General features: G+C 40.1%; 2 protein-coding genes across 17 annotated transcripts in view; one reads left to right on the forward strand and one right to left on the reverse strand.

Annotated features, from left to right (window-relative positions):
- The window catches only part of asb15b (ankyrin repeat and SOCS box containing 15b), a 94,798-nt gene that overhangs the window by 21,817 nt on the left and 45,342 nt on the right, over window positions 1–27,639 (reverse strand). For 2 of the 13 annotated variants that reach the window (XM_059977917.1, XM_059977904.1), the window contains exons 1-6: window positions 14,975–15,084; window positions 13,414–13,497; window positions 8,427–8,559; window positions 7,375–7,427; window positions 7,161–7,292; window positions 5,487–5,645 (exon numbers count right to left, since the gene is read on the reverse strand). In XM_059977917.1, the coding sequence (XP_059833900.1) occupies window positions 5,487–5,645; window positions 7,161–7,292; window positions 7,375–7,427; window positions 8,427–8,527 (445 nt within the window). In that variant the 5' untranslated portion in view covers window positions 8,528–8,559; window positions 13,414–13,497; window positions 14,975–15,084. Of the gene's footprint in view, window positions 1–5,486; window positions 5,646–7,160; window positions 7,293–7,374; window positions 7,428–8,426; window positions 8,560–11,693; window positions 11,773–13,413; window positions 13,498–14,974; window positions 15,085–15,421; window positions 15,563–15,584; window positions 15,723–27,639 lie in introns of those variants that run through there. The other 11 variants (XM_059977912.1, XM_059977908.1, XM_059977905.1 and 8 more) reach the window with 11 other exon arrangements.
- On the forward strand, window positions 15,623–25,836 carry LOC132398453 (NADH dehydrogenase [ubiquinone] 1 alpha subcomplex subunit 5-like). Of its 4 annotated transcripts, none has more exons than XM_059977920.1 (5): window positions 15,623–15,736; window positions 17,409–17,453; window positions 18,447–18,563; window positions 19,447–19,512; window positions 24,404–25,836. In XM_059977920.1, exons 1-5 carry the CDS (start codon window positions 15,716–15,718, stop codon window positions 24,503–24,505), a joined length of 351 nt encoding a protein of 116 aa, XP_059833903.1. In that variant the 5' UTR covers window positions 15,623–15,715; the 3' UTR covers window positions 24,506–25,836. The 4 variants fall into 4 exon arrangements, with proteins under 4 accessions (XP_059833903.1, XP_059833905.1, XP_059833906.1 ...); XM_059977921.1 differs by lacking the exon at window positions 15,623–15,736 and adding an exon at window positions 15,741–15,841; XM_059977922.1 differs by lacking the exon at window positions 19,447–19,512.

The raw sequence follows: 27,639 nt of genomic DNA on the forward strand, positions 1-27,639 counted from the left end.
TGCACACTTAGTCCAGCGGTCGTGAAGCATACGGATCTTGGACCTCCAGAAAGTGTCCATGGATGGGTGATTGATAAGTTTGTGGTCTAAGGTAGAAGGAGATGAGTTATTAACTTCAAACTTTCTGCATACTCACTCAGAGTTGACCTGCATGTGCATGTAACTAGAGCTGTATAACTCATCTCCTTCTACCTTAGGCCACAAACTTATCAATCACCCATCTGTGGACACTTTCTGGAAGTCCAAGATCCATCACTACATGTGCTAAGCAGAAGCCACGGATGACAGCAGAAGTGCGTGCATTGTTGAGGACCCGTGACTCTGCCTTCAGAGCAGTTTGCCCCTCACTGGATCCCCTGCAGTTTGCGTACCGTCTCAACCGCTCAACAGATGATGCCATTGCCACCACCCTCCACCTGGCCCTAACCTACCTGGACAAAAAAGACACATACGTTCGAATGCAGTTCATAGACTTCAGTTCAGCATTGAACCCAATCATCCCTCAGAAACTGATTGGAAAGCCGAGCCTACTGGGCCTGAACACCTCACTCTGCAACTGGATCCTAGACTTCCTGACTGGGAGACTCCAGTCAGTCTGGATTGGGAGCAGCATCTCCAACATCATCACACTGAGCACGGGGGCCCCCCAGGGCTGTGTGCTCAGTCCACCGCTGTTCACTCTGCTGGCCCATGACTGTGCTGCAACACACAGCTCGAACCACATCATCAAGTTCGCCGATGACACGACCGTGGTGGGTCTCATCAGCAAGAACGATGAGTCAGCTTACAGAGAGGGGGTGCAGCAGCTAACGGACTGGTGCAAATCCAACAACCTGTCTCTGAATGTGAACAAAACAAAAGAGATGGTTGTTGACTTCAGGAGGGCACGCAGCAACCACTCCCCGCTGAACATCGATGGTTCCTCAGTAGAGATCGTTAAGAGCACCAAATTTCTTGGTGTTCACCTGGCGGAGAATCTCACCTGGTCCCTCAACACCAGCTCCATAGCAAAGAAAGTCCAGCAGTGTCTGCACTTTCTGCGAAGGCTGAGGGAAGTCCATCTCCCACCCCCCATCCTCATCACGTTCTACAGGGGTTGTATTGAGAGCATCCTGAGCAGCTGCATCACTGCCTGGTTCAGAAATTGCACCATCTCGGATCACAAGACCCTGCAGTAGATATTGAGGTCAGATGAGAAGATCATTGGGGTCTCTCTTCCTGCCATTATGGACATTTACACTAAACGCTGCATCTGCAAGGCAAACAGCATTATGAAGGACTCCACACACCCCTCATACAAACTCTTCTCCCTCCTGCCATCTGGGAAAAGGCACCAGAGCATTCGGGCTCTCACGAACAGACTATGTAACAGTTTCTTCCCCCAAGCCAACAGACTCATCAATACCCAGAGTCTGGACTGACACCAGCTTACTGCCCTATACTGTGCCTATTGTCTTGTCTATTATTTATTGTAATGCCTACACTGTTTTGTGCACTTTATGCAGTCCTGGGTAGGTCTGTAGTCTAGTGTAGTTCCTTTTTTCTGTGTTGTTTTCATGTAGTTCAGTCTAGTTTTTGTACTGTTTCATTTAGCACCGTGGTCCTGAAAAACATTGTCTCGTTTTTACTGTACCAGCAGTTATGTTTGAAAGAACAATAAAAAGTGACTTGATTTGACTTGACTTGAAGAATTATGAAGAATCTGAAGGTACCAACAATCACCTTGAGTGTTACAATGAAAATGAAGATTTGGAGGATGCAAACAACACACACAAAATGCTGGTGGAACACAGCAGGCCAGGCAGTATCCATAGGGAGTAGCACTGTCGACGTTTCGGGCCGAGACCCTTCGTCAGGACTAACTGAAAGGAGAGATACTAAATGATTTGAAAGTAGTGGGGGGAGGGGGAAATGCAAAATGATAGACGACCGGAGGGGATGGGATGAAGCTAAGAGCTGGAAAGGTGATTGGCGAAAGTGATACCGAGCTGGAGAAGGGAAAGGATCATGGGACGGGAGGCCTAGGGAGAAAGAAAGGGGGGGGGGGAAGCACCAGAGGGAGATGGATAACAGGCAGAGTGATGGGCAGAGAGAGAAAAAAAACTAAATATATTAGGGATGGGGTAAGAAGGGGAGGGGCATTAATGGAAGTTAGAGAAGTCAATGTACATGCCATCAGGTTGGAGGCTACCCAGCCGGTATATAAGGTGTTGTTTCTCCAACCTGAGTGTGGCTTCATCTTGACAGTAGAGGAGGCCATGGATAGATATATCAGAATGGGAATGGGACGTGGAATTAAAATGTGTGGCCACTGGGAGATCCTGCTTTCTCTGGCGGACAGAGCGTAGGTGTTCAGCGAAACAGTCTCCCAGTCTGTGTCGGGTCTCACCAATATATAAAAGGCCACACCAGGAGCACCGGACGCAGTATACCACACCAGCCAACTCACAGGTGAAGTGTCTCCTCACCTAGAAGGACTGTCTGGGGCCCTGAATATTGATGAGGGAGGAAGTGTAAGAGCAGGTGCAGCACTTGTTCCGTTTACAAGGATAAGCGCCAGGAGGGAGATCAGTGGGAAGGGATGGGGGGGACGAGTGGACAAGGGAGTCGCGTAGGGAGAGGTCCCTGCGGAAAGCAGAAAAGGGGGTAGGGAAAGATGTGCTGGGTAGTGGGATCCCATTGGAGGTGGCGGAAGTTACGGAGAATTATACGTTGGACCTGGTGGTTGGTGGGGTGGTAGTTGAGGATAAGGGGAACCCTATCCTGAGCGGGGTGGTGGGCGGATGGGGTGAGGGCAGATGCGCGGGAAATGAGAGATGTGTTTGAGAGCAGAGTTGATGGTGGAAGAAGGGAAGCCCCTTTGTTTAACAAAGGACGACATCTCCTTCGTCCTGGAATGAAAAGCCTCTTCCTGAGAGCAGATGCAGCGGAGACGGAGGAACAGTGAGAAGGGGATATCATTTTTGCAAGAGACAGGGTGGGAAGAGGAATAGTCCAGGTAGCTGTGAGAATCTGTAGGCTTATAGTAGATATAAGTAGATAAGCCGTCTCCAGAGATGGAGACAGAAAGATCAAGAAAGGGGAGGGAGGTGTCGGAAATGGACCAGGTAAATTTGAGGGCAGGGTGAAAGTTGGAGGCAAAGTCAATGTAATCAATGAGCTCAGCACGCATGCAGGAGGCAGCGCCAATGCAGTTGTCGATGTAGCGAAGGAAAAGAGGGGGATGGATACCTGTATAGACCTGGAATATGGACTGTTCCACAAAGCCAACAAAAAGGCAGGCATAATTGGGACCCATACAGGTGCCCATGGCTACACCCTTGGTTTGGTGGATGTGGGAGGAGCCAAAGGAGAAATTATTGAGAGTAAGAACTAATTCTGCTAGATGGAGGAGAGTGGTGGTAGAAGGGAATTGGTTAGGTCTGGAATTGCTAGACGGAGGAGAGTGGTTTGGAGGATGCAATTGTTTCAAGTATTGTCTGAAAGGAGAACATTAACTACACTAGGTGTCTGCATTGATTTTGTTCATTTACAGTCAATCAGAACATAGCAGTGATAAATTCCTCTGTTGATACCTATTAGGAGCTAATATACAGTTTAATAGTACTGTATTAGTATTGATAATATTTTAATTTGTTCTGTGCTTCATTTAAATACATGTTGTTAATCAGTTAAACAATGGTTTGTCTTCTTTTAATATCTTCTTAACTATTTCCATGAAACTTTGGCTAATTGGGACAGCTGCTTAATTGGGCCAAAATGTACTGGGCCCAATGTGTCCCAGTTAACCAGAATCCACTGTACAGTATTCCAAAAGCTTCTATCTACAGCAATACTAGAAATGGTGTGCACTGATGATTGCATCACTGATGCTGTCTGATTATCTTGACTTTTAAAAGCAATATGAAAATGGAAAAATATCCAAGGCAAATTTTAACCAGGATCAGTAGCAAATGCAAAATTTGAAAATTTGCATTGCAACATTTTCCTGTAGCCACAGAATTTGAAATTACAGAACAGGCTTTCCCAGGATACAGACTGGTCTAAAATTGTGTCAGTGCAGAATATTAACCCTGGTCTTCCCATGCCGGTTATTGTTCTGCAATTATACTTTGCTGTTGTCATTTCTTTTCTGCATTACTTTCTGTTGTGGACGGGTGCAATGACTCAACAGTGTGCACCTTTAGAACAGGGTCTTTATTCAAAGACTACCAGCTGCAACTAAATCCTTTGAGACCTTGTAGCACAGCTGATGGAACAAATGATACGCACAGCAATTGCTAATGGTATTACTTTATAATGTGCGGTATATCTATTAGGGTGGAGGGAGGGCTGGGGAGGTTACAGAATCACATTGAAATCCATTGCTTTGTTTCTCTAGATAAATCCATAACTATTTTATTTCTTAATCCTTTTGTTGGATGGTTATTGCATGTCTTCAGATGAAAAGTGTCCTGATTGCAACTACATTTTTAAATACAACAAGTTGACATTAGAATTTATTTCAAATATTAGGAACGTATTAAACACATATTTAGCAACAGACTGACATGATTTTAGCTCCATACCAGTGCTACGCTGACATGGGCAATCAAGAATAAGAGTGCAAAACCAAAAAACAGTCCCATCTCATTTTGCTTTGAAATCACACAAGTTATTGAAATATAGAAACATGAAAATTAGAAGGCACAAGAGGACATAGATTTAGAAATTCACAGGGGATAGTATGGGAACATTTTCCACCCAGAGTGGTGAGTACTTGGACTAAAGGGTGGTGGAAGCCGGGCTTCTAACAGCATTTAAGAAATCTATAGTTGAGCACTTGAATCATAGGCCAAGTGCTGGAACATGAGATTAGTGTTGCTGGGTCCCTGTTGGCCAGTAGGGATGAGACAGGCTGAATGGCCTATTCCCATGCTCTACACCTCTAAACCAAAGTAAAGCACCAATTGCTCTGTTTCAGTTCTTCTAGTAAAACAACTAACATTTTGGTTCCCCAATTTGCAAATGTTATTGGGATTCTGATGGCTTTATTGAAAATGAGACCTCTAACAATAAATCACCATATCTGGTTCTTTTTAAATCCAGTGACCAGCTAGTTTTTGATCACTGTTAAAGTGAAAATTCTCATATTATCCTTTAGTGGTGTGCATAGAAATTTACACGCTATGCCAGAATACCTTCCGAAATTGTGTCTTGATTTTTTTTTCTCTGAATATTGCAGGTCTGCAGAATCTGGAAATGACAGTATCAAAATACTACTAGATTTCTAGGCATATATGTTTTAAAGAAGAGTTAATGGAGAATGAAAGCCAGCTAGGGATCCCTGCTAAAAGGATGCATGAGTTTATGTTGTATGAGCACATAATCAGAGTTGATAATGACAGTTCCACTCTTTTAGCATTTGATCCACATCCAGTTAAAAAAATGGTTAGGAAAGAAAGGGATGGGATGAAGGAGAGTCATATTCAAAAAAATCTACTCACCAATCAATAGGGGTGTTTCTCCTTTGTTGTTAGTAATATTGGGACAAATCCGCTTCTCCAAAAGAGCCTGCACATTCCCCAGTATCCCAGCTGCAGCAGCCAAAGTAAGTGGAGTTTCCCCATCTTCAGTCTTTTGTTGCCAGATTGTTTTATATGATGCTAAAATTAACAATGTGGAACACAGAAGGATCCGTTTATATACAAAACATCCTTTTACCTACCCCTAACTTCCATTCACCTCCACAATTACATTGAAAATAGAATACCTATTTTGAAATTGGGAACTACTGTTTTATAAAAGATTATTTGCAGAACAAGCGTAGGTACCATAGTTTGGCAGTAACTGATACAACAGCTGAAAAGACACCCTGCTGTTTGTTATAAGCACAGTATATTATGAGATAATGGTTACCAAAATATCCAATTCACTGTTGGAAAATAAATTTACCCTAATCACTTTGGGAAATGGTGCACTTCAATTAAAATATAATTGAGCTCCAGGGGTGAAATATTATCCCTAAGCTTTATTGAGCGGGGAAGTCATAAATATAGTCAGTGATTTTGTGCTGAGTGACTTTATCTCAATTAGGGCAGCTGATGAAGCTCAACTTCTCCTGGAAAACCTGAAGTGAGAGTTCATTCCATACTGCTATCAAATAGGTCAACATCTATTGAAGCCAGGATTGAATTTGACTAAGATGTCAACAAAATAGAGAGAGTACAGAGGAGATATACCAGAATGTTACCTGGGTTTCAGAACCTAAGTTACAGAGAAAGATTGAACAAGTTAGGTCTTTATTCTTTGGAGCGTAGAAGGTTGAGGGGGGACTTGATAGAGGTATTTAAAATTATGAGAGGTATAGATAGAGTTGACATGGATAGGCTTTTTCCATTGAGAGTAGGGGAGATTCAAACAAGAGGACGAGAGTTGAGAGTTAATGGGCAAAAGTTTAGGGGTAACACGAGGGGAAACTTCTTTACTCAGAGAGTGGTAGCTGCGTGGAATGAGCTTCCAGAAGAAGTGGTAGAGGCAGGTTTGGTATTGTCATTTAAAGTAAAATTGGATAGGTATATGGACAGGAAAAGAATGGAGGGTTATGGGCTGAGTGCAGGTTGGTGGGACTAGGTGAGAGTAAGCATTCGGCATGGACTAGAAGGGCCAAGATGGCCTGTTTCCATGCTGTAATTGTTATATGGTTATCTGAAATATGCTCACTGCTTTAAGAAAGACATTTAAACTCCCATCTGCTTCCTGACTTCTGCTGGTTCTGAGTTAAGCAATGCCTCAATTGTAAAATTCTGTCAAATCTCTCTAAAGCTTCATCCCTCCTTATCTTCAGAATCAGCCAACTCTCCTACCCTAAACAACCTAAGATAATGCCCTCATCCATTTCCAACCTTTTGATCTTTCCCAGTCTCAATTACTTCACCTCTGTTGTTTGAGCTTTTAGCTGCCAATGGCACCTCAAGGATCTCTTTCTTAAACTTCTCTACCCCTGTTTTTCATAATTTAACCCTCCATTTTGAACCAAATTTTCTTCCTGCAAAATATCTTTGTTATACTAAAGATGTTATCTGAATATGCCTTTGTTCTGAAATGATAAGTTTTACGGTTTTGTGAACAGCAAGTCATAGATAATATTTTACTGCACTACAGCCTAATTTTCTACACACCATCCAATATAATCTCAAGCACTTGTTGAATGGGCTGAACAGCAGCTTCATGCAATGGAAACCACCCCTTCTCGTCTGCTTCATCCAAGGCAAACTTATGTTTAATCAGTCGCTGTAGTTCAAGAATTTCTCCTAGAATAAAAAGAAACAAAATGACTATTCATTGTGAGCTGCAGCATCATAAACCACATCACATGAAAGCCAGTCTGCATACCTTGCCTGATTGCTTTCACGATCTGTCTGTTTTCTTGGCTAGGTGGTAAAATGCTATAAAAAGAATCACAAATATGGACAAAAGTTTTATTCTGGATCACTTAAAATTATTCCATGGAATGAACAGTGCAGAAGTGGGCCATTTGCCTCATCCATTCTCCTCGGTGTTTACACTTTATATCACTGCTCATTCCGTTCACTGTATTTCTTTCATCTTTTCAATATTCTTTCCCTTGTGCTGATCTAGCTTCTTAAATAAACCATTAAAGTTATCAGCCTCAACCATTTGCAGTAACAGTGAGTTCCACATTCTAAATATTCACTGAGAAAATGAATTCGCTATTGAATTTATTAGTTATAATCTTTTACCTGATAACCTTCGATGAATTTTCACAAGTACAAACATTCCCTCCTGTCCAACTCATTCATAATTTTAATAACAACACTGATATCTTTTCCAGGAATTTTTTCTACACAACTTATTCAACCTTTCACTATACCTATAGTCATCATTTCTGTAATTATGTTTTCTGCATCCCCCTGCCCCCCCCCCCCCCCCCCGTACACTCATGTCCATGTTACACTTTAGAGACTGGAATGTGATACTCTTAAGTAAAGGCCGTCAATGGTCCTGTACATATTCATCTGTCTTCACTGATATTAATACTCTACCTTTAGAAATAAAATAATTTATTTATCTCTTAGTCTACATTTCTTTGGAATTTTATCTCAGACAGATTCTTATGTCTAAGGTGCTGATAATGCTTGGACATTTAGCCCAGTGTTTAATCTAGTGTTTACCTTTATACATTGGCTACATTTTGCAGTCTTCAAATTCATCTGCAGATTTCCATACAGAGTTCTTTAATCCCATGTAAATTATGAACTTCACAAGACCCAACTCTAAACCTTGTGGAACAGTACTGTGAACTTTCTTTAATCTGAAAGGTTTATTTCCATTTCCCACTATTCAATGCTGGCTCTTCTCAAAATTAATACATGAGAATAAATCTTTTTGTTACAAATTTAGATCCTATTCTGCAAAAGAGTTACCTTTCGTAATATTGAGTTGACTGATTACTGGCTTCTTGTAAACTCCGATGGATTGCATACTGAGTCAGATGATCATTGGTCAAGTTCGTGTTCATATCCATTATCTTGAGGATAAAGTAAACTGTACTAAATTCTAACAGGAAGAGGATAAAGTAAGAGCAATCAGTGAGGGACATGATTATAATAAAACTGGGAAGATCTAACACATTGCAATTGCTAATGTAGAATAATGGATTTTTACAGAAGATCACTTGGATCCCAGTTTTCATCACTGATACAGAATCTCAACACACATTCTTTCCAGATGAAGCCATGAGTGTTTCAATTTAAAATGTATTTATTTTTAAAAGTTCTATCTGATTTTTCTTACAGTAGCAAAGTATGCCATTGAAAAACATGAAAAGGATCAGCAGGAAATAACAATACAGGAGGAATTTAGGAAGAGTTTGAAAAGTTAGTCAGTGTTTGAAAAGACTTTCGAATGAGGGATGTTAAGTAATTGAGTACTGTCGCTGTCCCACAATCAGTGAAAGACTTTTTCCATGCTAAATTAGATGCCAGCTGTACAGCTACCTTTCTGCCTCCTTCTTTTTAATCCAATGAATTCTCCAAGGCTCTGGATTTCCATACCTCTAAATCTGCATGTCCCTCTCAAATTGTTCCCATTGTTTGCAACAATTTGCTCTTCTTCAAGCTTATTTTATGCTTAAGCCAGTATCTGCTCTTGGACCATATTCCATCCAACTTTCCTCCAATACCTCATGATTGCCGATTTTGTATATGGCTTCTCCTAATTTTAAAACTGGCAAAATTATCCACTTCACAGAAACTCCACTCCCTTTTCAGCTAACAGACATTCTGTGTAATTTCTCCAAAGTTCTAAAATCTCTTGTCTAATGTCTATCTTTTTACACAGCTTCTGGAGTACAATCTCTAATCAGGGTCGGTTTCTGCCAAGAACACTCTTTTCAAATCTCTGTGATTGTAATATTGCATTATTCCTGTTCATCTTCACATTTAATATACATAATCACACCATCGTCTTCCTTTGCTGCGCCTGCGAAATTCCAGATTGCACTGAGTAAGCCCTTGCTTGATTCCATACTTAGCGAGTGAATCTTATCCAGAATATCTTGAGCTCTTCCAAACCCTGCATGATGAAAGCTCCTCAAGACCTATCTTTTGCTTCTCCCTTGAAGCAGAAACTGGCTCTTGTCCATTTCATTTACAGCTATAGACCTGTTTCCATTTGTACTATAACAATAATGAATTCTCACTTGTCATCTGTCCAGAGTTCTTCACTGCAAAATCTGTAAGTGGATGGTTGTCCATATCCAGTCTTCAATATTTTACTAGGAAGAATATGGTCTTGCCAAAAATCCAATTCAGCTTCCAGGTTATTTTAATTTTGTCACTGTCTTTCCTCTCCTCTTGCGAGATTACTTCAAAACACACCTGACAACATTTTTGTTTTTCTTCCTAGTCTCCAATTTCAATATTTTAACCATATAACCATATAACAATCACAGCACGGAAACAGGCCACCACGGCTCTCCTAGTCCGTGCCGAACTCTTAATCTCACCTAGTCCCACCTACCCCCACTCAGCCCATAACCCTCCACTCCTTTCCTGTCCATATACCTATCCAATTTTACCTTAAATGACACAACTGACCTGGCCTCTACTACTTCTACAGGAAGCTCATTCCACACAGCTATCACTGAGTAAAGAAATACCCCCTCATGTTTCCCTTAAACTTCTGCCCCCTAACTCTCAAATCATGTCCTCTTGTTTGAATCTCCCCTACTCTCAATGGAAACAGCCTATTCACGTCAACTCTATCTATCCCTCTCAAAATTTTAAATACCTCGATCAAATCCCCCCTCAACCTTCTACGCTCCAATGAATGGAGACCTAACTTGCTCAACCTTTCTCTGTAACTTAAGTGCTGAAACCCAGGTATCATCCTAGTAAATCGTCTCTGCACTCTCTCTAATTTATTGATATCTTTCCTATAATTCGGTGGCCAGAACTGCACACAATATTCTAAATTTGGCCTTACCAATGACTTGTACAATTTTAACATTACATCCCAACTTCTGTACTCAATGCTCTGATTTATAAAGGCCAGTGTTCCAAAAGCCTTCTTCACCACCCTATCTACATGAGACTCCACCTTCAGGGAACTATGCACTGTTATTCCTAGATCTCTCTGTTCCACTGCATTCCTCAATGCCCTACCATTTACCCTGTATGTTCTATTTGGATTATTCCTGCCAAAATGTAGAACCTCACACTTCTCAGCATTAAACTCCATCTGCCAACGTTCAGCCCATTCTTCTAACCGGCATAAATCTCCCTGCAAGCTTTGAAAACCCACCTCATTATCCACAACACCTCCTACCTGAGTATCATCGGCATACTTACTAATCCAATTTACCACCCCATCTTCCAGATCATTTATGTATATTACAAACAACATTGGGCCCAAAACAGATCCCTGAGGCACCCCGCTAGTCACCGGCCTTCATCCTGATAAACAATTATCCACCACTACTCTCTGGCATCTCCCATCTAGCCACTGTTGAATCCATTTTATTACTCCAGTATTAATACCTAACGACTGAACCTTCTTAACTAACCTTCCATGTGGAACTTTGTCAAAGGCTTTGCTGAAGACTACATCCACTGCCTTACCCTCGTCAACATTCCTCGTAACTTCTTCAAAAAATTCAATAAAGTTTGTCAAACATGACCTTCCACGCATAAATCCATGCTGGCTACTCCTAATCAGATTCTGTCTATACAGATAATTATTAATATTATCTCTAAGAATACTTTCCATTAATTTACCCACCACTGATGTCACTTACCTATTTATGCTTCAAATGGCTAGTGATAATCATAGAATTTAAAATTATATTTTATATTGAACACTACAGTTTGGAGAAGATATAAAACTGTTTATTTACTCATTGCATTTTATTGAAGTTGAAAGAATTGTGAGACTAAAGTAACACAAAAATATCATTCTTCAAAATTGCAAATGTTGAACCTATAAAAATTAGATTGCATTGTTAGATATTGGGTATGACAACTGAAAAGTAGAAATTAAGTGAGTATTTGTACAGTTGAAATTTATGCTGGCCAAGATAAAATTAAAGAAACCAATTAGTAAGAGTTTAATATTGAATATCTAAAGGCTTTCAAAATATAAAATCAAGGCATCTGTTTGGCAGCCAGATTAAATATAAATAAGGCACTAACATAAATAGTCAATGTAATATCTTCAAAAGAATGAAATTATTTTTTCAAATAGTTCCATTTCGAACAGTGGGTGGGAAATCTAGGGAAAAAGAAATGAACAATTACCATTTGGGAGGAAGTTGGTTGAGACAAACATTAGATTTCGAGAATGTTACTGTGGTGAAATTTAATTAATTATTTTAATACCAACAGATGATCAATACAGAAAATCAAAACTACTGAAGTATATGTTGTGAGTAATTCCACTGCATTGTATTTCTTGAATGTTAATTTTAAAGTTCCATAAGTGTTTTAATAATAATTTATTAATAATCAAAGCAGACAGAAGTAGGATTGGTATTAATTAGGAAAGTTGTCTTAATTAGTATTTCCTTAGAAAAAACAATACATCCTATAAAAACATTATTTTTTTAAATTAATTTTTTTTGAGTTTTTACAATGCAACAAAACAAAAAAAATTAAAAAAGGTTTACACAGTGCAAAACAAATATATCAAAGTACAATTCACAACAATTAAGCAAAGCACCCATAGTAGAATTGTATAAAGTTAGTAACCACCCCACCCTCCCACTACCCAACTCCAAGTCAACCCTACGACATATAAAAAAGTTAATCAGAACTATATCACCACAGAGCTGTATTTATGAAAAGAAGGTATATTGCCTACTACCTAAACTATAATATGTTTACACATTAAAAAAACACACAAATCTTAACCATATGAAGCTGGATGTAAGGGATTTAAATTCAAAAGAAAAAAAGGGAGGGATGCACCTTTAATCTAAATGGGAATTATGAAAATATTCAAGAAAAGGTTCCCACACCTTGTGGAACTTTATATCTGAATTAAGAAGTGAATAATGAATCTTTCCAAGGTCTATAAAAACATTAAAAGAATTTATATATAATACAGATCTAGTTTTTAGACTGAACTAGAACCTAGCTAACAGTGCTAAAAGCTGAGGTCTATTATGCATTACTGATTGTTAATACTGTAAATTTTGTACATTAGTATTGTAGCAACTTCAAGGAGGGTAAGGAGGGCAAACATATGCCAGTCTAAATCAGTGAACTGACAGCAGAAAGCTAAAGTTTAAAGTAAACTTCCTCCTCCTGAAGTCAATAATCAGCAGCTTGGTCTTCCTGACATCGACTGAGAGGTTAGCACCACTTAACCAGATTTTCAATCTCCCTCCTATATGCTGGCTCGTCACCAGCTTTGATTCAGCCTACAACATTGATGTTGTCAGCAAACTTCAACATGGAATTGGAGCTGTGCTTAGCCACACAATCATAAGTGTAACATGTGTAGAGCAGGGCGCTAAGCAGCCACGGGAACCCTCACTATAGAAAGGTTATATATACTGTATCCACCTATTCTTCAAAGACTAGCTCACTATAGAACCCTCACTATAGAAAGGTTATATATACTGTATCCACCTTTTCTTCAAAGACTAGCTTACTCCCCTGTCTAATCTATACAGCAAGGTTTACCTTGCAATAGTCTCCTGAGCTTACCACGGAGGAAGTATTTCCAGCAAATGAAGTAGTTTATACACAGTGTACTTTATTTCTAATGATACTGTGGTGAACTAGGTGCCTGTCGGGACACGCCCCTGCTGACTGCTCCTGTGGCTCCTCCCACAGGCCCCTGTATAAAGGAGATCTGCGGCCTGACGCTCGGCCTCAGTCTCCAAGACCTTGTATGATAGACACTCACTCCTGGTTCCTTCTTCCAGTCAATAAAAGCCGATATCTCGCCTACGTCTCAGTGTGAGTTATTGATGGTGCATCAGATACACATCTAAATGAAGAAAAATAAGTCTTAACACACACTTAACACTCAGCGGATTTCTAATTTATAGAAGATTTCTGAATCACAAAAGGTTTACAAAAGGCATACCAGTTGCAGACAAATGAGCTGCCCGTCACAGAAACTGAATGTTGAGGATTGAATTCTAAGTTCTTCTTTCTATAACCCCATCTTTCTGACATTCTCCTTGCTATTCTTCAATGCTCCTAATATTTATACTATTTTCTACTAGTTTATATCATTGTACCTGATGTTTTCCAGATACTTTGAAGGAACAAAGTAACTCGCCCAAATGGTCTTTAAAACTTCTGGTGACAGAGATCCTAAATATCCAAAATTGCTGCTGTGAGGGTTCACCCACTGAGTACACAAACAAACCAACTTATAACCATGTTTGATATGTATAGTGACATAACCCCATTGTCTTGTGTTTTGCTAATGCAGACACTTTGCAAAGCTGTACCTCCATCTTCAAACTGATTGCTGCTTGCAATTTACATTAAGAACTGCAGATTGGTTTTTGTTTCCAACAGAAAGCTAAGAATATTTGTTTAATGTTTAACTTTAACAGAAGCCCAAGTCCCACACCACCAGGTTCAATAACAGCTACATTAGGCTGAATCAATCTCCACAACCTTAATCACTACCCCAGTACAGCAGCACTATGATTAGTTTGCACTACAAAGGACTTTGGTTTTTTCACTCTAATTGTGTTCTCTCTTGTATAATTTCCGTTGTCTTGTGAATATTTTCTATTTGATGCTATGTGCCTGTGCTGCATTTGTAAGTAAGTGTTTCATTGTACCTGTCCATGTGACAATAAACTCACATTTTGAACAGGAGCAACTATCTGTGTGAATTTCACCACTGCAAGTTCTGTGCAATTCATATGGACAATGTGCTGTGAAGGATCTTCTGTTCTGTTATGGTACTTATTATATCGCATGTAGGTTGCTATTTTTATTCTCAAATTGAAATGTGCTCAAATGACTACGGAGTAATTTGAATACCTTGAGATTGTGAAAAGTGCTATCGTAGGGTTCTCTTTATTTATTATCATTCAGGTTGTGTAGGCAAAAGTGCTTTATTTTGGAAGATTGCAGATATGTTATAGGACTTCTTACAAGTTACAATTGGCTCTAGAAGTTCTTGTCATCAAAAGTCATAGGGGTAAATATATTATTAACTTTAGGGCAGGTATGCTAAGTCCGCAAAAACAAAATCCCATTCTTGTACCCCAATGCATGCCCACAATTTTTCAGCTTAATTCATGCACATAAAGGTGTTTATTCATGCATTGGAACACTGTACATGTACGTTTTTTTCAAAAGTTGAATATCTTTGCAAGTAAAACACATAGTGTTTATTGTATTAATATACAAACATACACTAACTCTCTCTCTAAGAAATACTGAGAAAGATATTAGTAAAGCTTATGACATCACAAAACAGGGAAGTTATTTTGGACCTGTACAAAGCACTGGTGAGGCCGCAGGTGAAGTTTTATTCCCAATCCCGGTCACCACACTTTAAAAAAGATCTGAACGTTCAAAGCAGGGCATGGGAGAGACTTATTGGAATAGTTCCAAGAGTTTGAAAGAAGGAACGGTTTTCGTTGGAGCAGCAAAAGTTGGCAGAAGATCTAAAACAAAGAAAAAGCTTCCCTTAAAATGGCGCAGCTCAGACAGCATCTAAGAAGTAAACGAATATTAACATTTCATGTCAAACGTATGATAAAAAAAATATACAGGATTACGGCTGTTTCAAAACAGAGAGAATCTGAGCCATAATCGAATGGTTGGAGGGCCAGAGAGAGGGTGACAGGCAGAAACACTCGACATCTACAACTCAGGGCGGTGAAGGTAATCAATCAGTGCTGTGGGGAAATGGGACTACTCAGGGAGCTAGCACTCACTTGTAGGGCCGAACAGCCCCCGATGCAGTTACCACCCCGCAATCCCCAGTTCGCACACTTCCGCCCGCAGAAACAGAAGTAGCTACACCCTCCCCTGCCCACAACCCGCCAGGCCTGTGGCAGATCCAAGGTCGGAGGCTGACGTCCAAATCCAGGCACCAACCCACTGGCTAGTCGGCCTCCGGGCTGCCCGCTCTCGGCACTCCACGCATCGAGTCTGGAGCCGGCGCGGCGGCGCTGTTCGGCGCTCGTTTAACCGGGCTGGAGGCGGTCCCACAATCCACCGCTGCAGCAATGGCCGGAGTCCTTAAGAAAGTAAGTGGAGGTCAGGGAGGGGGTAGATATGCAAGGAGCAGGGTAATTGTATGGGGATGGCTGTAAATATGTAAGAAGAGAGAAGGAAACGGTCGGCCAAAGATGGTGAGCGTGGCGGGGATGGGGAGGGAGGAAAAGGCTAGGGAAGGCGGAGGGTAGCCAGTAGAGGGTAAACAGAGGGAGTTAATCACACTGAGAATCAAATGTAGGAGAGGTGGGAGACGTGGAAGAGATAGAGGTCAGGCAGAGAAATAAAGTATAACGGAGGTTGATAATTTAGGCGACCCAGGGAAGTTATTCAAGGGAAGGAAGTGCAGAAGACAGATCGGGAAAGAGAGTTGATAGAGGGATGAAAGGGAAATACTGTGAAAAGATGAGTGAGGAAATATGTATGGGCTTGAGTAAAAGGGAAAACGAGACCCAGGAGAACCCTGGAGTTTTGGAGAAAATAATATTAAAATGGAGAGAAAATACTGGGGTGGGGGAGGAGGGTTAAAATTTAAAGCAAATTTATTATCAGTGAAGTATAAATAAATCAAATTTAATTTATGGAACATATACACAAACTGGCATACACAGATGTGCAAAAGAACACAAACAAACTAAAAATGATACTAAGAACATGAGTTGTCAAGAGTCCCTGAAACTGGGTCTGTAGGTCATAGAGTCCAGGTGGTAAATGAAAAAGAATAAGTGACAGAGAAAGGTGTATTATAAAGGGAGGGGGGGGGGTGAGACAATGTTGCAATGTTCATGAATCTTGGGGTTGTTGTGGATAGTGTGGAGGGCTGTCAGAGGTTACAGTGGGACATTGATATGATGCAAAACTGGGCTGAGAAGTGGCAGATGAAGTTCAATCCAGATATGTGTGAAGTGGTTTATTTTGGTAGATCAAATATGATGGTAGAATATTGTATTAATGGTAAGATTCTTGGCAGTGTGGAGGATCGGGGGGATCTTGGGATCCGAGTCCATAGGACGCTCAAAGAAGCTGCGCAGGTTGACTCTGTGGTTAAGAAGGCGTACGGTGTATTGGCCTTCATCAACCGTGGAATTGAATTTAGGAGCCGAGAGGTAATGTTGCAGCTGTGTAGGACCCTTGGAGTACTTTGCTCAGTTCTGGTTTCCTCACTACAGGAAGGATGTGGAAGCCTTAGAAAGGGTGCAGAGGAGATTTACAAGGATGTTGCCTGGATTGGGGAATATGCCTTATGAGAATAGGTTGAGTGAACTTGTGGCCTTTTCTCTTTGGAGTGATGGAGGATGAGAGGTGACCTGATGGAGGGGTATAAGATGATGAAAGGCATTGATCGTGTGCATAGTCAGAGGCTTTTTCCCAGGGCTGAAATGGTTGCCATAAGAGGATGTAGGTTTAAGGTTCTGGGTAGTAGGTACAGAGGAGATGTCAGTGGTAAGTTTTTTACTCAGAGAGTGGTGAGTGAATGGGATGAGCTGCAGGCAACGGTGGTGGAGGTGGATATGATAGGGTCTTTTAAGAGACTTTGGATAGGTACATGGAGCTTAGTAAAATTGAGGGCTATAGGTAAGCCTAGTAATTTCAAAGGTAGGGACATGTTCGGCACAACTTTGTTGGCCAAAGGTCCTGTATTGTGCTGTAGATTTTCAATGTTTCTATGAATACACATAAAATAATCCACTTTCTTTTCTGCAGACCACTGGACTGGTGGGTCTTGCTGTGGCCCAGAATCCTCTTGAGGTATGGTCCTTGTAAATTTATTTTAGTGCTGTAATGTTTAAAATTGACTGACCTGCAAAATAAGTTCAATATTTGTAATTACTGAATGTTCTTTTTCTAAACTCCCATGTTTGAAATGTGTGGCTGGAATTCAGGCAGTAGCTTTCTTTTGCAAAACAAAGGGAGAGAGAAAAGGAAGCCTATTTTGTAAACTTATCATTTGACTGATTAGAATATCCAGAAGGAAACATTGATAGTGGAATTAAAGTTCAAAGTTCAAATTAATATTTCTGTCTAAAATCAAAGACTGATTCTCTAACCTGTCTCCACTCTAGGAGATGATTCTTGGTGGAATCACAGGAAACTGTATATAGATGCAGAATTTGAGAGGTTTATTGTTATTCAAAAATGTGCATACTTTTTAATCAAAGAAAATTCTGATCATTTGATTCTCCAATGCTAGTGTGAACAATGGATGACTGATTTTTCACATAATGTTATTTTCTTATCAGCTTCTAGTATGTATTTGTTCTAATACATTTAAAGTACTATTGCTAAGGACAAGATTAATTGAATTCTGATAGCCAAAGAAGCAATCTGCTATCAATTATTACAGTACCCTTTGTTGAACTGGAGTCCTGATCAAATATGAAATTTCTGTTTAGTTCATTTTTTTCTAATGCGTCCATACTTGCCACATTTGGAAAGTGTTGGCTTTCTTTCAAAATAAGTATTTTTTGACACTTAATATTTTATTGTTAAACCAGATTTTACATTGATACCAAAAACAATGTCAGGAAGAGATTCTCTTTAAAGCTATAATTACAGCATCTCAATATCAATATGTTTCCAAATTTTAAACTGGTACAGCCATTCTGAGGCACTGAAGGGCATTGTACCATCTACTCTTTATAGCTTCTTAGTAGAGGAACTAACACCCTGAAATATGAACTACGGAGAGATTAAAAGTAGTATACCGTAAGAGTTTATCCTTTAATATATTTTTTTTTACAGCAATTGAAAATTTTGTACACAAGAGTCCTCACAGTACTTGAGTCAATCCCTCCAGAAGCAGCTTATAGGAAATACACTGAGCAGATCATCAATGAAAGATTTAACATGATCAAAACAGTAAGTTCCCTGTTTTCAGGCTTCTTTTTGAAAGTTGTAAATTTCAGAAGGTTGAATTTCCATCTGCATTGGTGACCCTGAGCAGAAAACCTTTGCTCAGTTCACAAGTACAATCCAGAGTTTTGAGAGAGCATCTCACGTGAACTCTTTGTCTCACTCCCAGTCTGACCTCTGTATTTGATCTTGTGCAATGCTCTAATGCTGCTAAATCCGAGCTCAATGAACAGCCCATCTTCAGTCTGGATATGTAGCAGTCCTGGAGACTGGATATTAAACTTTAGAATTTTCTGTCTGTCCACAGATGTAGCTGTACATTTTTGTTTCAGTTTTTCTTTTTTTATTCCCCTCTGCAATATCTTAATTATTACTTTGACAAGCTTGGTTTCTATTTTGTATTGTTTCTTCTCTGCCTCTTTCCCATGTGCAGCTACGCATATTTACTTGTTCGCTTTTCTCAGTTCTGCTGAAGGGTCCTTGTTTTGAAATGACGAAATTTTTTCTCCGTCCTGATGCTGGCTGATTTGCTCTGTGATTCCAATGTTTTTTTTTTCTTTTTAAGCACTTCAGGTTCTTGGACAAAACTGAAAAGATGCCTCGAATTCTACATGATTTAATCCCCTTTATTAACTCTGATATCCAAATTCCTAAATCGAAAATCACTATGTAAAATTTTGTACACATATTTGTTATTAGCAGTCACAATAAAAAAGTAAGTGGTGACTACTGAAAATATAAATTTTCTTTAAAAAGAATGGTAGAACTACTCCTTCTTGGCAGATACATCTGATTTAATTGTCTGAATACTGATGCTTGATGGTGTTGGGGTAAGGCCTTGCATGCAGGTAGCCATTTCAAGCCACCTCTTCTGTATCACTTATTGCAGGAGAATAATATTCAAAAAATAGAAGACAAAATCAACTGTGGCCAGATAGAAGAAATTATTTCACAGGTATGTCACTGCTGGACTATATAAATTCTAGCCTCTCCTTCACATGTTCTACCAGTCTGCTGTTGCCAGTACAATCTTCTATGCAGTGGTGTGTTGGGGCAATGGCATCAACACAGATGATGTCAATAAACTGATAGTACAGAAGACACTTTGGAAAATCCTGGCAATTCTGGATAGTGTTTCTCATCTGCATGCCTCCTTGGCTGAAAAGAGGAGCACTTTTAGTAATAGACTAAGATAACTGCACTGTTCCAAAGAGCACTATATGAGATCATTCTTAACCTTGGCCATGATACTCTATTATGAGTCAACCTATAGCCGGGGAAATGATGACCCCCTACTGTTAGACTGTTTGTGATAACTTATTTTTGTTCTTCCTACTTCTCGTTTAATATTTATATCTGGGCTCTTGTAATGCTACTGTGATACCATAATTTTCTTTGGGATCAATAAAGATAAAATAATATAAAACCTTATTTATCCTGAAGGAAATTATTGTTGCAAGGTTGCGTAGTCAGAATTTTAAATATTAAAATACAAATGAATTGAGGTATGAAAAAAAATACAATGTGCATTAAAAAGTACTAGTTCAAAATACAGGTGTGCAGTGATACAACCAAAGTATCTATCTATATATAACTTCACAGGAATATCGCAATGTATTTATTTCTGGTTATTCGTATTCTTTTAGAAACTAATGACTGCAGAGGTTGGTGCTAGGTCTGCTACTTTTCAGTTTATATTAACAATTTGGATGATGGAATTGATGATGTGGCCAGGTTTACATGATAAAGATAGGTGGAGGAGTAGGTAGTGTTGACACGGTTGGTCTGCTGAAGGACTGAGACAGATTAGGGGAATTGTAAAGGTATGGCTGATGGAATACGTGAAGTATAGTCATGCACTTTGGTAGAAGGAATAAAGGTGTAGACAGTTTTCTAACCAGGGAGAAAATTCAGATATTGGGGGTGCTAAGGGATTTGGGCATACTAGTGCAGGATTCCCTGAAGACTAATTTATAGGTTGACTTGGTAGTAAGGAAGGCAAATACAATGTTTAATTTAATGAGAGGGGAATCTCATCGAAACTTGCCTGATATTGAAAAGCCGACATAGAGTGGACATGGAGAGGATGTTTCGAATAGTTTGAGAATCTAGGACCAGATGGCACAGCCTTAGAATAGGATATCCCTTTAGAACAGCGGTGAAGAGGAATATCTTTAGCTGGGGGTGGTTAATCTGGAATTCATTGCCACAGGCAGATGTGGAACCTAAATCATTGGGTATATCTAAAGCAGAGATTGATAGGTTCCTGTTTAATAAGGGGATCAGAGATTACTTGGAGAAGGCAGGAAGATGGGGTTGAGAGAAAAAAATAAATCTGCTCCTATGTCTTAATTGTCTAATTTAACAAACCTGTACAATTTTTTTTTGCATCTCTTAGTCTTATTTCTGTCTGTAAATTATTGTTAACTTTTGGTTCATAAGTGCACATTCAGAAGCAGTGACAGCCTACCCAGTTTGCAGCTACAGTGGTGCTAGAAAGTTTGAGAAACCTGTAGAATTTTCTTTATTTCTGCATAAGTATGACCAAAAATGTGATCATATCTTCAAGTCCTAAAACTAGATAGAGAACTTAAAAAAATGACACAAAAAGCATTATACTTGTTCATTTATTTATTGGAAAAAAATGATCCAATGTTACACGTGTTTGGTAGAAAAAGTATGTGAACCTTTGCTTTTAGTAACTGGTGTGACCCCCTTGTACAGCAATAACTTCAACCAAGCGTTTCTGGTGACTGTTAATCAGTCTTGTACGTCGACTTGGAGAAACTTTAGGCCATTTCTGTTTTAAAAACTGCTTCAACTCCGGGATGTTGGTGGGCTTCCTTGCATGAACTGCTTGCTTCAGGTTCTCCCATAACATTTGTATAGGATTATGGTCAGGACTTTGACTCAGCCATTTCTTCAGTGTTAACCAGATTGTGTGTTTAGGGTTGTTGTCTTGCTGCATGACCTACTTTCTCCTGAGCTTCAGTTCACGGATGGACATTTTCCTGTTGAATTCATAGTTCCATCATTGATGGCAACCTGTCCTGGTCCCGAGGGAAGCAAAGCCGGCCCAAACCATGACACTGCCACCACAATGTTTCACAGATGAGTTGAGGTTCTTATGCTGGAATGCAGTATTTGTTTTTCGCCAAACATAACACTTCTCATTTAAACCAAAAAGTTCTACTTTGGATTCATCCGTCTACAGAACATCCTTCCAGTAGCTTTCTGGTTTATCCATGTGGTCTTTAGTAAACTTTGGACAGACAGCAATGTTATTTCTGGAGAGTAGCGGCTTTCTCCTTGCAATCCTGCCATGCACACCATTGTTGTTCAGTGTATTCCTGATGGTTGACTCATGAATACTGACATTAGCCAATGCAAGAGAGGCTTGTAGATCCTTAGGTGTTATCCTGGGGTCCATTGTGACCTCCTGGAGTATTACACACCTTGCTTTTGGAGTTATTTTTGCTGGTTGACCACTCTTGGGGTGAGTAACAATGGTGTTGAATTTAGTCCATCTGTACACCATCTGCCTGACTGTGGATTGGTGGAGCCCAAACTCTTTAGAAATGGTTTTGTATCCTTTTCCAGCCTGGTGAGCATCAACATCTTTTCTTTCTGAGGTGCTCAGAAATCTCCTTTGATTGAGGCATGACACACTTCCAAAAACCCATGTGGTGAAGATCAGACTTTGATACTGAAGACCCAGGTTTATGTTCTTTAAATAGGGCAGGGCCTCCCACACTCTCACGTGATTGTCAACCCTTTAATTTAAACAACTGACTCTAATTTCACTTTTAAATTAACTGCCAATCCTAGAGGTTCACATACTTTTTCCAACAAATACATATAATATTGGATCATTTTTCTCAATAAACAAATGAACAAGTATAAATAAGTGTTATTTATTTAATTGGGTTCCCTTTATCTAGTTTTAGGACTTGTGTGAAAATCTGATCACGTTTTAGGTCATATTTATACAGAACTAGAGAAAATTCTAAAGAGTTCAGAAACTTTCTACCACCCCTGTACAATTCAAGGGAAAACCTGATTTTTGAGCATAATTCCTTATTGGTTCTCATCCAGCTGAACTAGGCTAGGGTGCCATCACTAGTGACTGATTATTTTGGGTTAGGGGTTGGTTGCCAGAATTTCAAAGCCCCATTACAGTTTAGTATCACTTGCTGGCAAAAACATATTTGTAAACTTTGAACATAAATAGGTTTCAACAGTCATTTAATTGGATGACTTGGGAATTGTTCTGCAACATGAATTGTAACTTTTGGAATAGCAATGGAGAAAACTCATGAAAGTTGGGGAGTTTTCAGTTTGGATTTCTGCAAGGTTGAAAACCAGTTACTTACAAAATAATTCCTAAGATGTATATATGCACACAAGAAATCCAGCAGATGCTGGAAATCCAGAGCAACACACAAAAATTCTGAAGGAACTCAGCAGGTCAGGCAGCATCTATGGAAATAAATACACCTCAACAGGATTGGAAAGAAAGAGGAGAGGTGCCAGAATAAGGAGGGGGAGGGGAAGGGAAGGAGGACAAGATAGAAGATGATAAAGTGAAGCCAGGTGGGTGGGGAGGAGTTGAAGTAAGAAGCTGGAGGGAATAAGCGGAAAAGGTAAAGGTCTGGAGAAGAAGGAATCTGTTAAGAGGGGAGTGGACCATGGGAGAAGGGGAAGGAGGAGGCATCAGGGGATGTGATAAACAGGTGAGGAGAAACCAGGGTGGGGACTGGGAAGGGACAGGGCAAAAAATTAACAGAGGCTGGAGAAATAAATGTTCATGCCATCAGGTTGGAGGCGACCTATACAGAATATGAGATGTTGCTCGTCCAACCTGCCTCATTGTGGCAGAAGAGGAGGCCGTGGGCCCAGGTTTCAGAAAGGGAATGCATGTAGGAATTGTAGTGGTTGGCACCGGGATATTCTGCTTTCTGCAGATGGAGCAGAGGTGCCTGGAAAAAAAATAGCAGTCCCCCAATCTACTTCAGGTCTCACCAGTGTAGAGGAGGCCGCATCAGGAGAACCAGATACAGTCAAAGGCCTCAACCGATTCACACGTGAGGTGTTGCCTAGCCTGTAAGGACTGTTTGGGGTCCGAATGGAGGTGAGGTAGGAGGTGAATGGACTGGTGTAGCACTTCAGCTGCTTGTAGTCATTAGTGTCAGGAGGGAAATTAGTTTGGAGGAATGAACAGTCAAAGGAGTGGAGGGAGTTATCCCTGTGGAAAGCGGAGATTGGGAGGGGGCAGGTTTAGTTGTTTGTTGGTAGGTTCCTGTTGAAAATGTTGGAAGTTGCAGAGAATGTGTTTTGGATGTAGAGGCTCATAGGGTGGTAGGTGAGGACAAGAGGAACTTTATCTTTGTAAAGGCGATGGGAAGATGGGGCGAGTGCAGATGTTAGTGGTGGAGGAAGGGAATCCTGTTCTTTGAAGAAGGAGGACATCTCAAGTCTTTCAAAGGATGCCTCATCTTGGGAACAGATGCAGCAGAGGCGAAGGAACTGGGAAAAGAGAATGGCATTTTTACAAGAGCCTAGGTGGGAATCGGTAGGTTTATAAAAGACAGCTGACGACAGTTTGTCTCAAGATATGGAGACAAAGATCGAGAAAGGGGAGAGAGATGTGACAGAAATGGACTAAGTGAGTGTAAGGGCAGGGTGGAGGTTGGATGCAAAGTTGATAAAACTGGCGAGCTCAGCATAGATGCATGAAGCAGCACTGATTCCATCATCAATGTAGATTCTTAATATTGATTAGAGGTGATGGTGCTTTTGCAGTATGTTAATACCTTTGTGTACTTATTGTTATATTTGAATTGTAGGCTGAGAGTGAACTTTCTCTTGCAAAGAAAATGGCCAAGTGGAAACCTTGGGAGCCATTAATAGAAGAAGCCCCTCACAACCAATGGAAATGGCCAATTTAAACTCTATATATTTTTTTTGGTTCTGTAAACTATACTACTTGTTAATTTTGTGCTGTATAAATGTCATTAAAATGGTTCCCTGCAAACACTGACATTGTTTTAAATTTTGCTGCGACTATAATTGATTATACAATTTTTAGTGCTCCTTGCATGACAATAACCTTTTATTGTGAACCAGATGTTTAATGTCACTCCAACATTCTTTTTACTCCCTTAATGCTATCGGTCTCTTGTTCAGTAATGAATACAAATAGTTTCCTGTTGTTTTGTCCAGGTAATCATTGTTTTACTGCCCTGTCACTTACTGTTATTAACCATTGCAAGCAGACTTAATCCTACCAAATGGTGTCTTGACAAGCAATATGAATTGCCTCCAGGAAAAGTGACAGAAATTGGGTATCAGCAGTACATTTCTGGTTGTGTGAATAGAAAGGATGTAGGTAGATTTTGCATACATCTTATTTTAAATTCTAGCTAAAAGTTACAGGTACAAGCAGGGGGAGAAAACCCAATCCAAAAGTCTTTGTGGTGGAAGATTTAGAAATTGACATCACCTCATGACACTTTGAATTTGTGTGATTCCCTAATATACATCTATCAAGCAAATGATGTGTACGTTAATCATGAAACAAAAATTTCACTTCATTGCGTTAATACAATCTAAATAAATGGGGGATTTCCAATTAATTGGGACACGTTGGGACCAATACCTTTTGACCCAATTAAGTGGCTGCCCCAGTTAGCTTAAATTTCATGAAAATAACAAACTACCATTTAACTAAGTAACAAATTATGTATTTAAATGAAATACAGAAATTAGACCACTACCAACACTATAAAACTGTGTATTAGTTCCTAATATTTAGCGACGGAGAAATTCATCCAGTGTTTTTGCTGCCGTGTTGATTGACTGTAAGTAAACAAAATCAGTGCAGATATCTCATGTAGATGGTGGACTGCCTTCAAACAGTACTTTCGACGACTGCATCCTCCAAATCTTCATTTTCATTGTAACATTTAAGATCATTGTTGATACCTTCAAATTCTTTGTAGTTGCTAACTCCTGACTATTTCTGCCATCTCCAAGCCTGAATGCTTGAAACTGCAGTGAGCAAAACGGTTCTAAATTGTCTACTGCTTACTTCTCCCCAACTATCAGTGACAAAAATAATTACTTCATGAACAGAAACACATGCAACTGACACTGTTTAAGAAGTGTTCACTCTGAGCATGGTGTAGTGTATAATGGCCACACAAATGCGTGCAACTGATGTTAGTTAGAAACTGATAATTAAGTGGCTTAGTGTCTCAAATAAAGAAAGGGAATCCTGGCCTTTGTGTTGATTAGATTTTATTCTTTCAGACTTGTCCCAAATAAGTGGCTGACCCGATTAACTGATGGCTCAATTAACTGGAATCCACTCTACATGGATTTTGATATATAGATTTGTTTCCATATGTACTGGCAAAAGTTGCATCATTGATTAAGACACAATGTCCCAAAAATGTGGTGCTATATAAAACATGATCTTTTCTATCCAAGAGAAATTAGTATTTAGTATCCTTCATAATTTTAAAATCTATATCTCTAAAATCTATACCTCTTGAGCTCTTATCAAAGAGAACAACTCCAGTACATTTGCATAGCTGAAGTCCCTCATGCCTGGAATCATTTTGGAATCATGAATCAAAACTCATCTGTATGCTTTTCAAAACTTTTACGCTTTCTTTAAGTGTATTTACCAGAACTCGACACAATACTCCCAATTGTGGCTGAACCAATTTTACAGAAAATTTCAACATGAACATTTGTATTCCCTCCCTTTACTTATAAGATACAAAACCTTTTAATATTTTGACTTCTTTTCACTCTGTACCAAAACCTCCAACGATGTATTCAGATGTATCCTCACTGAACTGTGCTGTTGTGTTACTTCTAAAATTATGCTTTACAGTTTATATTGTCTCTTTTCATTCATCCTACAAAAAAGACATATTTTTCAGATAGACCCATTGTCTCAGCTTACTGCTGCCCCACCAAACTCATTTCTGCATACCTTATCACTATTTTATCCCCCCTTGTTTAATCCCTTCCCACTTATGTTCGTGACACTTCTCAGGCTTTGAATTTTTTCAATGATTTTAAGTTCCCTGGCCCCCGCCACCTTATTTTCATCATGGATGTCCAGTCCCTATATACCTCCATTCTCCACCAGGAAGATCTCAAAGCTCTCCACTTCTTTTTGGATTCCAGACCTAACCAGTTCCCCCTACCACCACTCTCCTCCGTCTAGCGGAATTGGTTCTCACTCTTAATAATTTATCCTTTGGCTCCTCCCACTTCCTCCAAACCAAAGGTGTGGCCATGGGCACCCGTATGGGTCCCAGCTATGCCTGCCTTTTTGTTGGCTTTGTGGAACAGTCCATGTTCCAAGCCTATACAGGTATCTGTCCTCCACTTTTCCTTTGCTACATCGATGACTGCATTGGCGCTGCCTCCTGCACGCATGCTACGCTTGTTGACATTGACTTTGCCTCCAACTTTCACCCTGCCCTCAAATTTACCTGGTCCATTTCCGACATCTCCCTACCCTTCCTTGATCTTTCTGTCTGCGTCTCTGGAGACGGGTTATATACTGCTATCTACTATAAGCCTACGGACTCTCACAGCTACCTGGACTATTCCTCTTTCCACCCTGTCCTTGCAAAAATGTCATCCCCTTCTCGCAATTCCTCCATCTCTGTCGCATTTGCTCTCAGGATGAGGCTTTTCATTCCAGGATGAAGGAAATGTCTTCCTTTTTTAAAGAAAGTGGCTTCCCTTCCTCCACCATCAACTCTGCTCTCAAACGTATCTTTCCCATTTCATACACATCTGCTCTCACCCCATCCTCCCGCCACCCAGCTCAGGATAGGGAGGATAGGGTTCCCCTCGTCCTCACCTAACACCCCACCAGCCTCCAGGTCCAACATACAATTCTCCATAACTTCCGCCACCTTCAATGGGATCCCACCACCAAGCACATCATTCCCTTCTTCCCCCCCACCCGCTTTCCGCAGAGATCGCTCCCTAGGCGATTCCCTTGTCCATTCGTCCTCCCATCCCTTCCCACCGATCTCCCTCCTGGCACTTA

Source organism: Hypanus sabinus, chromosome 8, assembly GCF_030144855.1.
Source record: "Hypanus sabinus isolate sHypSab1 chromosome 8, sHypSab1.hap1, whole genome shotgun sequence".
Taxonomy (NCBI): domain Eukaryota; kingdom Metazoa; phylum Chordata; class Chondrichthyes; order Myliobatiformes; family Dasyatidae; genus Hypanus; species Hypanus sabinus.